General features: G+C 44.4%; 1 protein-coding gene across 1 annotated transcript in view; it reads left to right on the top strand.

The window, feature by feature from the left end:
* The window catches only part of LIMD1 (LIM domain containing 1), a 41537-nt gene that overhangs the window by 18612 nt on the left and 7221 nt on the right, over window positions 1-15704 (top strand). The window contains exons 3-7 of the mRNA XM_026094058.2: window positions 10346-10413; window positions 11558-11620; window positions 13078-13208; window positions 14744-14795; window positions 15464-15532. Of these exons, the coding sequence (XP_025949843.2) occupies window positions 10346-10413; window positions 11558-11620; window positions 13078-13208; window positions 14744-14795; window positions 15464-15532 (383 nt within the window). The remainder of the gene's footprint in view (window positions 1-10345; window positions 10414-11557; window positions 11621-13077; window positions 13209-14743; window positions 14796-15463; window positions 15533-15704) is intronic.

The raw sequence follows: 15704 nt of genomic DNA, 5'->3' as shown, positions 1-15704 counted from the left end.
TTCCCTTCCAACTGTGTGCTTTGCGGCTTGGCTGGCTGTGTTTGGAAAGGCGTAGCTGAGTTGACTTTCTGATTAAACAGGCTGGATTTCAGCTGCTTAATTGATGTCTGGGATGGTACGAACTGTTCTGCCCTGAGGTGGTGGAGGGAACGTACCTAAGAAGGCTACCCCTCCCCCCCTCCCCCCCCCCAGATTTAGCTTATTGCTTTCAGGGCAGGGACCGCAATGCAGATGAAGCACACGCAGGTCAGTCATTAGCACAGGGAGCACAGGCCTTTTTGCAGGCCTTCTGGGATCCATACCGTATTATCACTGGGGTAAATACAAGGAGAATTTTAACTGACAGAAAAACAAGTATTTGCCTGGACGGTGTTATCTGCCTAGCTGCAAAGCATGTCTTGAGCAGCATATGTGGAGACTCTGGTTTCTTCCTGAAAAGTGAGTAGTTAGGCTGTGTTTTTAAGGTCAAGAGGAGTTCATCTTCGACACCATCCAGTACAAACTGTCTTTGAGAAGTCAAAGTTGCTTGTGATTTCAATCCTAAAATTTCTGCGCTGGTAGAACAAACACTGAATATCTGCACTCCAATAAATAAGATATACAAAATTACCCATTAAGGTAAAGCATATTGTCCTCCAGATATTTTTATCTGCTGTCTTGCCATTTTCATTTTCACAAGGATTTCTAATTTTGTTCATAGTTGGATTTGCGTCCAAACACTGCTTTGGTTTCCCAGATACAGAAAGCTGAGAGGGTCTACCGAGGTGTAGGGGGGAAGTGATGCCTCACGGAGCTGAATTTCCTACCTCCTCTGTTTTCTGATATACATATATTCAGAGAAATGACAGACGAGAGCAAGTTGTTGAGCAGGGCTATGCATACAGTACAGGCTTGGGTTGTCAGGAAAAAGAATCGACTGTTTTATCTGAGCCACTGGTATGCAGTGGAGAAAATTTGGCATAGAGGTCAAAACAACAGATTTAGAATGATTACTTTGGCATAAATATCTTGTTTATCTGGTTATTTGTTACAAAGCAGACATACAAACAGGGTAGCTTTTTGTAGAAGGCGAGAGGAAAAAAGAAACTTTGGGCTGTTTCTGCCATTTCAGTAAAAATATCTGCCTTAAATGAAGGCTATGGAAGTAAGTTAAAAAAAGAACCCTCAAAAACATACAGCCTTTCCTGCAAATTCAAAGTATCTGTTTGCTTCTTGGGATTTTTTTTTTTCAGTTTGCTGGACAAACATTTTTAGTTAACAAATAGTTTGTTACACATTAACCTTTTAGGTTGCTATGAAATCACCAGTACTCTCATTTATCTGAAAAATAATCAGAGCTCATTTAGTTTATGATATGTCCTCAGAACACAAAAAAATGCAGATATTTACAGGTGTTGATATTTATTATTTCACTAGTAAGGAGACCTTACAAATGATAAATATATATATCTAACCTGCTGTATTGTTTCAGCATTTTCCTCTAGGACTCAGCCAGGCATGTATCTGACTGCTGCAGGTCGTCTGGGAAATAGACCTTTCTAGCTGTGCCACCACTGCACTTTAGAGGATACGGTTCTTGTACTTGAGCCACTTGGTCCTCAGAGGAAATCTGAAAGCCAAAAAAGTGCAAGGGAAGTGTCAGAGATGACTATGGAGGAAATTAGTAGGCGAGGAAGGAAGTGAAAGAGAAAGAACTGATTGCAAGGTGGTATGAAGAAGGCTTAGATGTTAAACTAAAGCAGAAAATCCAAGACAAGGAATAGATTTTGACCTCATATTATGAAGAAGTGAGAATCCTGTATGTTTGCCAAATTGCAGATTTTGACCTTTGGCATGTCTACATTACTCTTCTTTTTTTTTTTTTTTTTTTTTTTTCCCTAAAGCTCAGATGAATGTTGATGCCTGTGTAAGGGTAACAGTCTGCTATGCCAGTGGTAGGGTTTGAAATAACGAGTTGGCTGTGTTTTGCTACTCAAAGGGATTTTTTTTTACATTTCACAAGGTAGTGGTGTTTAGAGGTATCAAATGTCATTTTTTAAACAAGGTAGCCAGGGTACAAAGCAGTGTAACTGCCAGTGTAGCCCTCTGGCTGGGCTAACTAGCCTTGCTGCTGTGATTATAAAGCATAGCTACTTACTGCTATGCAACTTTTGGTATCTCTGGGTTGATTATACCAATACTGGGCATGTTTATGCAACATATAACCCGTAGAACAGCAAGGCCATGGTCTTCATTGGTACTGCTAAATTACGCTACAAGCAGAAAGTTGCCTTATCGTGCAAGTGCAGCTTAATTCCAGACAGGAGGATGGACGACCTTGTCCAGTGAATTTCCCCTCAGCAACCTGTTAGGCACAGGTATGTGTGCCATTATCTTCAGATGCAAAAAATAGCTGCACTAGTGGAGGCAGAATTTATTTCTTGTAATTGGCTCATGCAAACTCTGCATATAAAACCACTAAGTTGATCTGCATGTGTGAGAAATGTACAGATCTTCAAAGTGGGCAGTGTGGAGTATTAGCTAATAATCATACTACAGCATTCCTTCATAAATGATGTATTTTCAGCAAAAGCAATCTCAATAAAGATTCAGACATGCCTGGCATGACAGACAGTTTGGAGATGAGAAAAGCATCCATGGATGTTTCAGGTCCCATCTAGATTGCTGCCTTGTTCTTACTGACTTTTTGTCTTCAGTTGCTCTGCTCGCTGGTGAGAAATCCCCACTCTTTGCCAGAGGAAGTCGTTGCTGTGCGTGGAAGAACTTCAGGGCAGGGCAGCTTTCATTGTAGCATGACACTACTTGTTCCTCTCCTGGCCAGGGCAGGAAAAGACAGGTTTGAGGTTGCTTTGGGGTCTGAGGTGAAGGAGCTTTGGCCTGGTCCAGGTGTGCTCAATAGATATCCCTGCTGGAAAGGTGCAAGTCTGCAGCTGGTAGCTGGCAGAAGCAGCCAGTGTTTATGGATGTGCCTGGTGTTTTGTGTCAATGTATTGTATCAGTTGCATGTGTCTTTGTGCTGGGCAAGAATCAGGACAAAATGAGAACAAAAGCTGAAACCTATAGGGCTCTATATCCAGTCTTTCTGGTCTGTTGGTTTTTTTAATGTAATCTTCAGAATGCTGCTTTTTGTTAAGAGCAGGTGTAAGATTAATTCTGCAGTAAGAATTGTAGGAGTTTCCTAACAAAGTTTTAAGTGATATCTGTGAATAATTTTCTAGGGACTAGCTTGAGACCCACTGAGGCTTTCTACAGCTGGAAAAATTTAAAAATTGATCTCTCTTGTAATTTCCATTCAAAGTTGGTTCTAGGGCTAGGATGAGAAGCAGTGTTTTTAACCACTCTGGAAAGTTTGCTGCTGCTACTCTTCGTGATGAAGGCAACAACAGCAAAAAGTAAGGGAACGCTTTGAAGTTTTCCTTCTCCAAACCTCATCCAATTACAACTTCAAACTTTCCCTAAGCATTTCTTATCTGGCTGCATTTCGCAGAGAGCACTTTGGGGGAAGCAAAGCTTGCCTCCCCCTCCAGTTTCCTCTAAAAGTGAGAGCCTTTTCGGGGTCGGGGCAGTCAGGTAAGTGATGGCGTCAGCATGGCTTTCTCCGTCCTCCGAGCCAATCCCAGATTGCATTCAGGTTTGGGTGCGTCAGAAAACAGAGCCACTATCCCTGTAACAACACGGAGGGAGACAGAGCACTGGGTGGAAATGGGATGCCTCAGCAGGGTTTCCCTTGTTCCAGGCTGAGTTTATCTTATCTCTCAATGTCGAAGCTCCTGGGGTACTGGTGCACAGTTGCCTCAAAAATAAAAACACTCAAATCTACTGGCGAGGTTTTTGCAACCATTTACCATTAGCACAGGAGAGATGTTGCTCAGTGGTGTGGCTTACTGTGGTTTTACAGTGTTCCCTTTTTAGAGCTCTTTCTGCCCTCACCTTTGGTTGCATTGCTGTTCAGCACGGCTGGACGTGTGTGGCATGTGCAGTGCAGCCAGAGCTTGCTTTGGGCTCTCCAGCCTCAGATCTCTCTCAGAGCTTTGTTTTTACCGCCTTGAATGTTTTGTGAGACCGCAGAGGGTATTTTGCAATTGTACAATACGACTGCTATAGTCAAGTGAGAGAGGCTGAGCGATTCACATGTTAATGGAGCTGCTGTGTCTTGGAGCAGTTGCTTTTAAGAGACACCCTATCCTTCTGCCATTGTTTCACCAAGACTTTGATCTGAACTGCCATATCTGCCTGTTAATCGTAGTCTGAATATACCTGATTTGGGGTATGTTCAGACACCTAAGTGACTCTTTCATGCAGCCCTAGTTTAGAGAGCGGACTGGAAATATAAACACTTCTGCGTCAGATTCTCTGCTGCATCCAGCTTTAATGGTGGGCAGCAGAAATGGGACAGAAACCAGAAATCAATTAGAGTCCTCTGATGCTGTGCCTGGCATAGCAGGACCCTGTGCTGCAGGTCAGTGAAGTCAGTATGCACAGAGGGCTCCAAAAGAAAACATTTGCCAGCTGGGGGCTGGTTGATCTCAAGTGCTGCTGAATGGTGGGCAGCAGGGAGTTTTGTACGGGGATGGAAGGCTGAGGTTTCTGGGCCCTGCATGTACCCATTGTGGTGCCTACAGGCTGTGAACAAATGCGGATCTGAGCCTCCTCACAGCCTTACATGGGGAGAATAAGAGACAGGGGAAGGGCTGCAGCTTGAGCTAGAGCCACCCAGCATTGAGGAGGAGCTTTATTTGCTCCTTAGTGCCTAGCAGGTTGGTGTTTCCAGCCTGCTCTCTCCTGACTGTGTCAGGAGGTTATACTCACTGACTCCAGAAACTGAAATATATGTATTTTTTGAATCTGTCATTAGTAATCGCATGTCCAGATTCATCTTACAGCTGTGGCACTACTCTAAGAACTGATATTTTAATGACAGAGGCCCAGGACTCTCAGCCCGAAAGGGCCCCCAGAAGCAGCTGCCAGCATGCCATGATTCTGGCCCGTCTGCTGTGCAGACGCCCCAGGGAAGTCTGTGGTGCTTAGGCACGTGAGGCAGGGTCTGTGCCCACCCCCCAGCAATGCAGAGCTCCTGGGCATACGTCCCCATGGGGCCCTGCGGTCTGAAGATGGCCCTGTACAATGATACGCATTGCGCGTAACCTCCTATCTTTGAACATGGCTTTGCGACCCATCCTCCTTTTAATAAATAATGGAAAAGCAACTTCAAAAGAGAGAGTTTGGGAGAGTTTGGTCCAACTCCCAAGCAAGTAAATGACAGAGCTCCCAGCATCCTCCTTGAGCCATTGCAAGTGCCTACTAAACCTCTCTCCTGTATAAACTTCAAAAGGAGAGAGCTGTCATTGGAGAAAATGATACAGACAAAAGCAACAGCATCCTGGGAGTGCAGCCTGGTGCTGTGCCTGTTATCAGCTGCTAGGCAAAGTGTGTTTATTTTAGCACAAAGGCACTACTGGCTAAGCTTGAAATATTCTGAAATTGGTGCTTAAATGACCTTGAGGTCATCCTGAAGATCCCACAGCTAAATGGATTAGACAGACGTGTTAAGGATGAGCAGTACATAAAAATACGAGGATCAAACTTCCTGTCAGGGAAAGGAACGTGAAATCTTGTACCAACAAGTGAAGATGATAGGGTTGAAATGGCAAAGAATTTTAATTGTCTGAATTTTTGCAGATAAGAGATTAGCTAAATTCAGGGTGAAGGGAAAGTAAAATATGGTCAGGAGCCAGCATCTTAAGACATGTGTTAGAGCAAGTGGTCCTGAAAGTGGCAAGTCGTGCATTAATATTCCTAGGTTTATCAAAGGGTGTCATCTCTGCAGTCATCTCAAAGTGATGCATATTTAAACAAAGTAGTGATCAATCTGTGATTCCTTAGATGTAGTCTGAGTTCCTGATGCTTCCTCTTGGTGAAATTATGACAGCATGTCTGTGCCCAGACAAAATCTGTGCCAGCCTCTGCCAGCTCAGGGCCAGAAGTATCGCTGTGAGTGACACTTGGTTACTTTAAAGTGTGTGTAGATTTCTCGCTATTTAGTGCAGCCCAGCACAGGATCTGCTGGCTATTGATGCTGGGAAAGAAAATAGGCGCTTTCTAAGAAGTGGAGGTCAAATATGTGAAAGTAAATAGCACCGGTTTCTGCTGTTGGATCTCTCTGTTTCTGATGAGCCTGGGAAATAAGCACGTGTTTTGGACCCCAAAGCCTTGCCTCTGCGTGCGCAGACACAGGTCGCCAGGTCAGAGGCCAGCCCTGTGAGTTGGCCACAGAGCTGGGACTGGTGGCTACCTCTGCGCTAGCAAACGAAACAGGGCTGGCTCAGGGGCTCGGGCACTGTCCCACGCACATTCATGTTGCTTATTTACCAGCATGTTTTTTGCCATGCTGGCTAGCATCTCCCAGACAGCGGCTGGTTTGGGAGATAACGCGAGCCAGGGGCTGATTCTGGTAGGTGGTATGGATGAGGCTACGCCATCCTGGGAGGGACATGAGCCATTGCCCCGCTTCTCTCCTCGGTGCTATGGAGCAATCCAACCTTGTTTGTTTTACTGGTGTGGACGTAGCCAGAACATCCGTTCCCCAGCTCCACTGGGACAGTCCCCAGTTCAGCCATGGAGAAGTGAACTTTTCCTGTATCTTGGTTTCCCATGTGCAAGATGAGGAGATGTTTCCTTACCTCAGAGGGATGGTGTAAGAAATCCATCCGCATGTGGGGAGGGAGAGGCTGAGAGGGGCAAACACAGAAATCTGCTTTGTTTGCAGGCGCTATTCCCTGCTTTGGGCTCTGTTCCCTCGGCAGCTGTGCATGGGCTTTTCCTCAGTGCCACTCGGTTACTCATTTTTCTGACGAATTTCCTTTTATGTTTCTGCCAAACGCTTTAAGAAAAGAAAGTCGTGGAGAGGTGTGGAGCTATAAATAGTCAAAATGACCACCTGTTCCCTAAAAAAAATAATTAAATCATTCCCCCCTTCCCTCCTCAAAGTACTCTTGGTATTAGCACTTCTTCTTCCTGTGCCCACGTAAAATCAACAGCCAAATTATAAATCCTTTTTAAAGGGGTTTATCCTTGTGCTAAAGGAGCTTACAGCAAAACCCTAAACACAGTGTGCTAGCTGTGACAGTCCTCTGAAGCGCTGTTGCAATCAGTTTTGACCTGCTAATGTCAGGGGGTTAAAAATATACCTGGCGTAAGATGCCTGTGAAGTGCTTTCTTTTGTCGCTGTAGAAGAATGGCTTGGTGGCAGCCCTCCAAGCCTGAGCCCCTCTGCTGGAACGGGTACTACTCACACGTCGCTCAGGGCCTTTGTCCAAATAAGTCCTAATTTTGTGGTGCGTGTGTTTTTCCTCACCGTTGCCAGCTTGTCTTTATGGAGAGACATCGCATAGAGACGGAAAGGCACTTGGGCAGCTGGGTATTTCGCTGAACTAGAGCACGTGTTACCTTGTAACTTAAAAGAAAAATTTGATGTTTCATTTCTTCATTTTTAATAGCACCAAATCCCAGTGCTGTACATAAATCGGTGGGAGATTTGCATGAGTATTGCTTGCTGCCTTAGGCCTGTTGGTAACCTTCTTGCTTTAACCTTGACAGTGGCATTGCAAATCCCCCGCATCCTGGTGTCACACCTTCCCCTCCTCAGGGACCTGAGCTCCCTGCTAATGCTGGAGAACGAGTCGGGCTTATCCACATGGAGAGGCAAGGAGGGTTTATCGTATGAACACGCACCTTGGATTATTTGGCCACAAAGCTAACGAGTCCGAGATTAGATATTTTTATTTTGGGCTCTGGGCCCTGTTTTCATGTCAGTAACCTTGGCAGAATATCAGCCTGAGATAAAGCAGGGCAGAATGGTTTAGCCTAAAATGAGTATCCTCCTGGGAGCAAATACTAAAATACATGCACAGGGAAAATTACGTTTTCTTCTGTTATCTGGGGTGCCAGTCTGTGTACAGAAAGGCCGTCACGCAGCCCTTGCCTGCCTGTCGTATTGGTTGTGCTTTGATTAGGCTTGCGAAAGCATGGAAACCTGCATCCCTGGCATACGTTGTTCCGTGGATACTTTCGTCTGGCAGGATCTGTTCCCCACTGAGAACGCCTTGCAAGGGCTGCTTGTTGCACAGGTAGGTAGGGCATAAGGCTGCACGCACCGAGCTCCCTCAGGGATGCTGCTCCCAGTGTCCATGGGGACATCCCCGAGGTTGGGGGGGAAGGAGGGCTGGGGGTGATGGTAAGTGATGGGTGGTGGGTGATGGAGCTGGCAGCAGTATCTGGCACATCCTGCACCCTGCCGTGGTGTGTGTGTGTGTGTGTGTGTGTGGCGTCCCCAACACTGGGTTTGCGCAGCCCAGCCGGCTAACTTGGCTTTGGAGGTGGCCGTAGCAAGTTCTCCATGGATCAGAAATGGAAATCTGGGTCTGTATGCAAGAATATACATCAAATATACTGAGCAGCAGTAAGCAGTGGACTGCTACACTGTGATACTTTTGATTTCTCAGATTTTCCTCCAGTCCAGTGTCTCTTTTCACGTGACGGACTGGCTGAAGCTATTTGACCTTGTTGAACAGGCTGTGGGCCAAGGTCACAGTCTAGCTGTGGTAGCTTGCTGCATTTAGATCATCTCTCACCTAATGGTCATGCAGTTGTCCCCAGTAGAGATTAAAAGGGAAATGGAGATGGAAAGCACGTCAGAGTGGTGCTCTGGCTCATACGTAGTCCAGTAAACACTCAGCTGAGTAACACATACAGCTTATCCAAGAAGTTCCTGCATATACAAACCAGGGCTTATTTTTCAAGAAACACAGCTACCATATTCTTTGCTTGCCCTGATAGCTAAAAGTTAGATTGAGCTCTACGGACCAGTGGTGAAATGTTGGCCTGACTGAATTAACTGGCAAAACTTTTAAGCTTCATTGGAGCCTTTCATTTCCCAGAGAAGCAGCATGTGTTGGTTTCTAGCCTGAGAGTGCCCTCTGCTGTACACACGAGATGATAAAGATTTTCATTTATTGCATTGGCTTTATTTGGCTTCCTTCTTTTCTTAATTCTTTCCAGCCAGTGTGATTATTCGTTGAAGGGTGCCAAGTAGATAAATGCCATAAAACACCAGCTCCAGACCTGTCACTTGTGTCTTGCCTATTTATAAACCAACACTGCTGAGAATTATTTGAACAGTATTTACCACGTGCAGTGTATCAAGTGTCGGGTGTCCAGGTTCAGACTTCCTTCCCAAGGTCCCTGGCAGGTCCCTGAAACCAGCCCACGGCATGTCTTGGTGATGTGCCTGGGATGTGGTGCTGCCCCTCGCCGCTTGGCACAGCCCGGGGCAAGTGCCTGGGGGGTTTCTTAATGGAGCAGTGTGTCCACTGCGGTGTTAGTTGGGAGTTTCAAGACCTCGGTTTAGCAGGGAAAGTGGGCTGCGAAGCAGTAGAAGCAGCATTTTATAAACAAAAAAATTATAGTCCTTTTTTCCAGGAGGGTAATAGGCCATTTAGAAGAAGCAGAGGCAGTGTAAGCACGTGTTGCCATAGTTATGTGGAACTGGAAACAGAGTACATGTGAGGCATAAATACTAAAATTGTCGTAAATATAAATCTTCCCCATATGTAAAGCTGTTTCTTGGAGAACTGTGTCATCTTGTCTCTGTTAGGACGTTTTGGTTTGAAAAAAACCACAAAGCACGTTCAAACTTTTAAACCTCGTCGGCACAATAATGGATGTGCTGGTGCAGAACAGAGATAAGCGTGTTCAGCACTCCAGCCGTGAACTTTACTCACAACAGATCAGGTGATAAGAATGATAAGATATTACAGTATCTTATCTGGTAGCTGCTAGTAGTAGGCAAAGCACCTTCCAGTGGTACAGCACTGGTGTGAAATTTTTAAGGAACAAGAGCTACTGGGGGTTATCCTCTTCACGCCCTTTCTTCTCTCAGCAGGATGCCCACAGTTACTGCTGGGCCTTCTCTTGTGAGGTTGTTTTATGCTGTGCTAAATCTACTAGGAGGTGGTCCAGGCTTGTCAACCTACCGCCTCGCTGCCCAGAGGCGAGTCTCTTGTTAGGATCCAGCAATCAGCCTTCGGCAGTTACTGAGGACTGTTCATGACAGAGAAAACACGCTGGAGGTTAGGAAGGCCTGTGCTTCAGGTGGATGCTGGTCTTCAGTCATCGGCTATGGTGCTTTGATGTGCTTGTCGTAGATCACCTCAGTTATTTGCAGTGATGTTCTGCTGCATGATTAAATGGCTGTGTCCAAAGGCATCTCCAGCAGCCAGTTTTTGCTCATACTTTTTTCCCCCCACTCTCTAGTGACCTTTCTTTTCTCCCTGTGTTTTTTCCTTAGGTCGGAAGCTGAGAGGAAAAGCCTTTTATTTTGTCAATGGAAAGGTGTTCTGTGAAGAAGATTTTCTGGTGAGCACACAGCTGACCCTTGTGCCTTTGGCAGTGCAGCTCCCACAGAGCTATTGCATCTCAGACTCCACAGGAGACTCACACCCTTCGCTGCAGCTTTGCCTGTGTTTCACATGTTTCTAGTACGATTCCCTGGCCCTACACATCCTCTGTTAACCCACATACCAGACTCAGCAAGTTGGCTGGGTCTGTGATCTGGTGGCTGCCCACATGTGGTAGTGGAAGTAGCAGAGTGAGGAACCATGGTTTTGCAGTACAGAGCTTGTACTTGAAGTTGTAGTCAGTTGTGATGGCTCCTTCAGAATGGGTGTTTGTAGAAATGCCATGGATGTAAGAGCAAGATGAATGGCTAGAGAAGACTGAGTGAATTTCCCTTTCTTTTTGCTTGGGCACCTTCATGGATGTCTTTCCATTGCCCTCAGTGGGTTTTGTGTGAATGTACCTGAGCATGGAGTAACCCCTCAGTCCTCTCCTTGGCTGGTGGAGAAACTCATGACTACCCTGATACTGCAAAAATTGCAAAAAGCTGTATAGCCCCCACAGAGCTCTCACAGACTAAGACTTTGCTGAGACTTGAACAGTTCTATTTGCCCACTTACTGAGGAAGTCTAGTGATTCTATCAGAGAGAAGTCAATTATTTTCTTTTTCTTGCCAGTATATTCTGCACAGGCTGAAAATGGGAACATCTGGTTAAATGCATCTAAAATATTTCTTTTTTCCGGTTCGTATTTCCACTATTCAGACAGGATTTGAAACATTGGACAGACTATGTGTTGTGCCTGAGGTGTACACTGCATACATGACGGTCAGTTCCTTACCATTAGATCTTAGCAACAGCAGCCAAAAGGTGATCTAGGCCAAACTAGAAGAGAGCTGGGACAATACCCCAATCTCAGACAAGTTCAACTAACAACTTAGCTTAACAACTAATACTCCTTCTGAACACTGAATATCTGGTATCTTTATAGAATATCCTCTGGGGCCTGCCCCATCTACAGCTTGATATACTGACGAAACAATAGGAAATACAGTTTGTGTAAGGAGAGCAGAAAAAGACTGAACAAATAACTCCCCACAATATGCTGTTGTTTATGCTCGACTAGCCTTGTGAAATTTTAAGCCAATTTTTTCTTGTCCTTGCAGTATTCTGGTTTCCAGCAGTCAGCTGACAGGTGCTTCATTTGTGGTCACTTGATAATGGACATGGTAAGTGATAATTGCATTAGGAAAAAAAAAATCCTCCAGCTTTTTAGAAGAATGCATCAAAAGCAAAATGTATTCATATCCAGTACTCTCTGTTTTCATGTTAGTCTGCCTAGTGTGAGATTGGTGGGAGAAAGAAAATCCGCTCAGCCGTTTGTTCATCCTTGCAAGGAAGTGAAGCCAGCACCCAGCTGTGTGGTACAGAGCCATTGCTCTTCCTGTTTTCGATGCAAGCTGAAAAGTGGAGCCTTCAGCTCCTTCATCCCCTTCTGGGATTCCCTGGACAGTGCATTCATAATCCTGTCTGTACTTCCCGCTCAGAAGTGCAGCGGTTCCGCAGTACTTCCTTGCTCATGCTCCCTTGCTGAGCCTGTCTTCCCTGTAGTCAAGCCATGGGTTGCCTTGTAGCTTATGAATGAAACTACTGCCTTGTTGCTGCTTTGTGTGTGTGCTGGAAGGCACTGGACTGATATTCTGTGGAATGGGTTTGACCCAGAGTATGTGATTTGAGCCTCAGATCTGTGCAAGTCCTTGAAAACTGCTCAGTAGATTTGTGGGCATGCTGCCAAAGCAGGCAATTATGTTTAGCATACAACAGGTACGTGTTCAAGGTTTGCACCGAGTGAGTCGCATCTCAAAAGGTTATCTGGTCCTTTTTCCAGCATCAGGCAGTATTCAGGTGTGGGTCATTCAGAGGGAGACAAATTCATAATCATGTAGCTGATGGTGTAAAACTATGGCTGAGGCAAAAAAGTGATGAATTTCTAGGCAATCAGTTCACCACAAGGTTTTCTAATGCTTACCATTAATTATCTTAGCTTGCCTGGGTTATGCTAGAAAGCATTAAAATTGGAAAAGTTATTTCATACTCAGAAGTCTGATCACAAGGCTAACAGGGCATGTAATTCCACCCATTACTTGCTGCTCCAAAGCTAACAGTGAATTACAGTTGTTGAGTTCAATACAATTGCCATCGTCTGTGTTAATTAGAAAGCCAGGCTACTGAGCACAAAGCTCCTGGAAATCTTGGAAGTTGTGGAAACCTAGCTAAAATATTTGTTTCAGCCTTTCACAGAGAATGTAAAGATATATTTCCTTTTGTTGGTGTGGTACATCTTGCTTTCTGATTATGCTAAGAAATCTCCACCTGTTGGCTTCAGGAATTATTTTCTCCCTTAAATTCTGTCACTTCTCTCCTTTGTAATGCTAAATACCTTGTCTGAGACTCTGTAAATTGTTTCCTTACCCATGCTAAAAATGCTGTTCTTTGGAACCAGGTGTTATGTATTGATTCCGGCTGCCCTTTGTATCCCTGTAAACTCCTCTAGATGAGGTGCCTGAAAAAAGGCACAGCACTGCTGGTGACTGTGCAACACTGTCTGATGTAATACTGTGAGTATATTATTTTCATCTTTAATGCCCATCCATGCATTCTTTTCCTGTCTCTTGGTTTATTGCAGATCCTGCAGGCTCTAGGGAAATCCTATCATCCAGGCTGTTTCCGGTGTGTCGTCTGCAACGAGTGTCTGGATGGCGTGCCATTCACTGTAGATGCTGAAAACAAAATCTACTGTGTCAGGGATTACCACAAGTAAGGACAAAATAAGCAGCAGAGTGGATCCAATCAACAAGCCTCTACTTTAACGTTTCAGATAATTGCAATGTATGGATTAGTAAAACAGAAACAGGACTAGAAGCCAGAAGTCCGGGGATGGCACTAGACCTTAGAAATTCCTGATGTCTCTCCTTGCCATGCCATTAGCTTCCTGTGTAACTATGAGGAAGTCACTTATCCCCAGACTTCAGCTACCCCTTCTGCAAAGTGGTGATAGTGTTCACTGGTCTCACAGGGAAATTGAGATAGTCAAATAATGCTCATAAAGTGTTCAGTGAGGTAAGAAATTAGTCCACTCTGAAGTAAAGACTGTGAATCCCTTCTGAAATCAATGCAAGTTGCTTTTGAGAAGTTGCAGGGCTGAGTTTGACTTCTAAAAAGCCAAGAATGTTATTAGAAATCACTGCTGGATACAAAGCAAAATTTTTATCCAGCTCTAAATTAAACAACTGAAAAATCCACTTAAAAATCACTTGGCCTTTACACAGGAAAATAAAAGGACTGTGCTCTTAGCTTGTAGTTAAGATATTAGAGCTGCATACATTTTGAGTGTCCATTTGGCTTGCTGTGCTCCTTGCCTCATTTTCTGAGCGGGCAGAGTATTGAAATGTTGCTCAAGCACTCCCTGGAATTGTTCTGTATTGTGCTGAAATTTTATTTCCATTTATGTGTCAGTGTCATTCTGAAAGGATACACGTTTCCTTGTAATTTCATTTAATATTTGTCAATTATACTGTATTATTTTTACTGTATTAAAGAACCTTAAGGAGCCTTACAGTGCCTTAGTGTTTTCTCTCAGCATGATCCTGCCCCAGTGCAGGGGAGCCAGTTAATCAGTTCTTTTAATGTGTTTTTTGGAGAGACAGTCCTGCTCAGTTTCTCCCCATTCTGTCTTCTAAATCACCAAATCATTTTTGCTTAGTAACAGCCAAGAATTTTGCAGTGATTTTCTTTTTCTGAGACTACTTCAATGTAAAATTAGTTACCTGGGGAAAAACAGGTCTTTTGTAGGTGACAGAGGGAGCTGTTTGCCGGACTGGCGCAGGACCCATTCAGAAAGGTTTGGGCTTATTGACTGATGGTCAGTTCTGTGTCAGTCACAGGAGCAATAAGTAAGCAGCAATTAGTCATGGATCAAATATAATATTCATTCGTAAATAGAATGCTCTTGCACTGATGAATTAAAAATCATCAAGGCAGCCCTGGAATCTCTTTTTTCTGGGCTGATTTCCTTAGGAAACATAGGGTCTGCAGAGTCATCCTTTGTGTGTATCTATCTGTCCCTGCATATATGCCCCGTTCCTTTATTTCCCCTCCACAGTAACAACTTAGAGGACTCATTGGAGACAAATATGGTGATGTTTGATCAGTCCTAAAATAAAATTGTGTTTTGGGGATGATGATTTTTCCTGTAGATAAGTTGCAGCTTTTCAGCTTATCACCAAGAACATATGGGGTTTTTCTTTAATGTTGATCTGTAACTTGCCTTCTATTTCTCATTGCTTTTCTAGAGTTTTAGCTCCAAAATGTGCAGCATGTGGACTTCCCATTCTGCCCTCTGAGGTGAGAGCCTTTTATTTCTTATTCCCTGTGGACAGGGAGCGTTGTGTCTAAGGTCTGGCTCTCCTTCACACTTGACCCTGTGTCAAGACATAGGTCCTTTTGGTTGAGGAGAGATGACATCTTCCTCCAGACTGCAACCATTTGGCCCAGGGTTGTATACTGTGCTGCAGATGTGACCCTTCCTTTGTTCATAATGCAGCTTATTCCCACTGAGCCAGGCTACTTCATCTCCTGCAAGATTTTGCTGCTTTTAGTGCTATGTTGGAATACCTTTCCTTCATGGCAATAAAAGCTGGGGATGCTCCTGAGTGGCCTTTTGTGATCCCTCTGCAACTGACTCATTTTAATACTTGGAGGAGATGCATCTTTGGCAAAACCAATTTAAAATGCTGAGAAACTTGATGTATTGAAATTACCAAATCATTAATGAGTAATCTGGGATAGATGTGACATTTCTGATGTTAAACTGCAGAGGATATCTGCAGTCAGTCGATGATGAAGCTTTACTGTAAAAATAACTGCAGGTGGCAGGATTTATTCGTGGTTTCCAGCCAGCAGCCCAAATGCATTTGTTCAACATTCATGTTATTGCAGGAAGCAATCTACAGAGTCTGATCCTCCTGTAATCCTCTGGTTTTGTAATTTCTCTTCTGCTTGAATGCTCACAGGGTTCTGATGAGACAATTCGGGTTGTGTCTATGGACAAGGATTACCACGTGGAATGTTACCACTGCGAGGTAGGTCAGCAGCTTTCTAAGGGAATGGGCACTTAATAACCGTAACTAGCGTTATTTTAGAAATCAAACTAAATCGCCTTCTGCCCGATGGCAGTAGCTGAGCAATTCAGAGCTTGCATTGTGAGATCCTTACTGCCTGTTACCAATGCTTGAGAAATTTCCAGTTTGAGGA

The sequence above is a fragment of the Dromaius novaehollandiae genome, chromosome 2, assembly GCF_036370855.1.
Source record: "Dromaius novaehollandiae isolate bDroNov1 chromosome 2, bDroNov1.hap1, whole genome shotgun sequence".
NCBI lineage: Eukaryota > Metazoa > Chordata > Aves > Casuariiformes > Dromaiidae > Dromaius > Dromaius novaehollandiae.
Note: the sequence above shows the minus strand (reverse complement) of the source record. Positions and strands in the feature narration are given on the sequence as shown.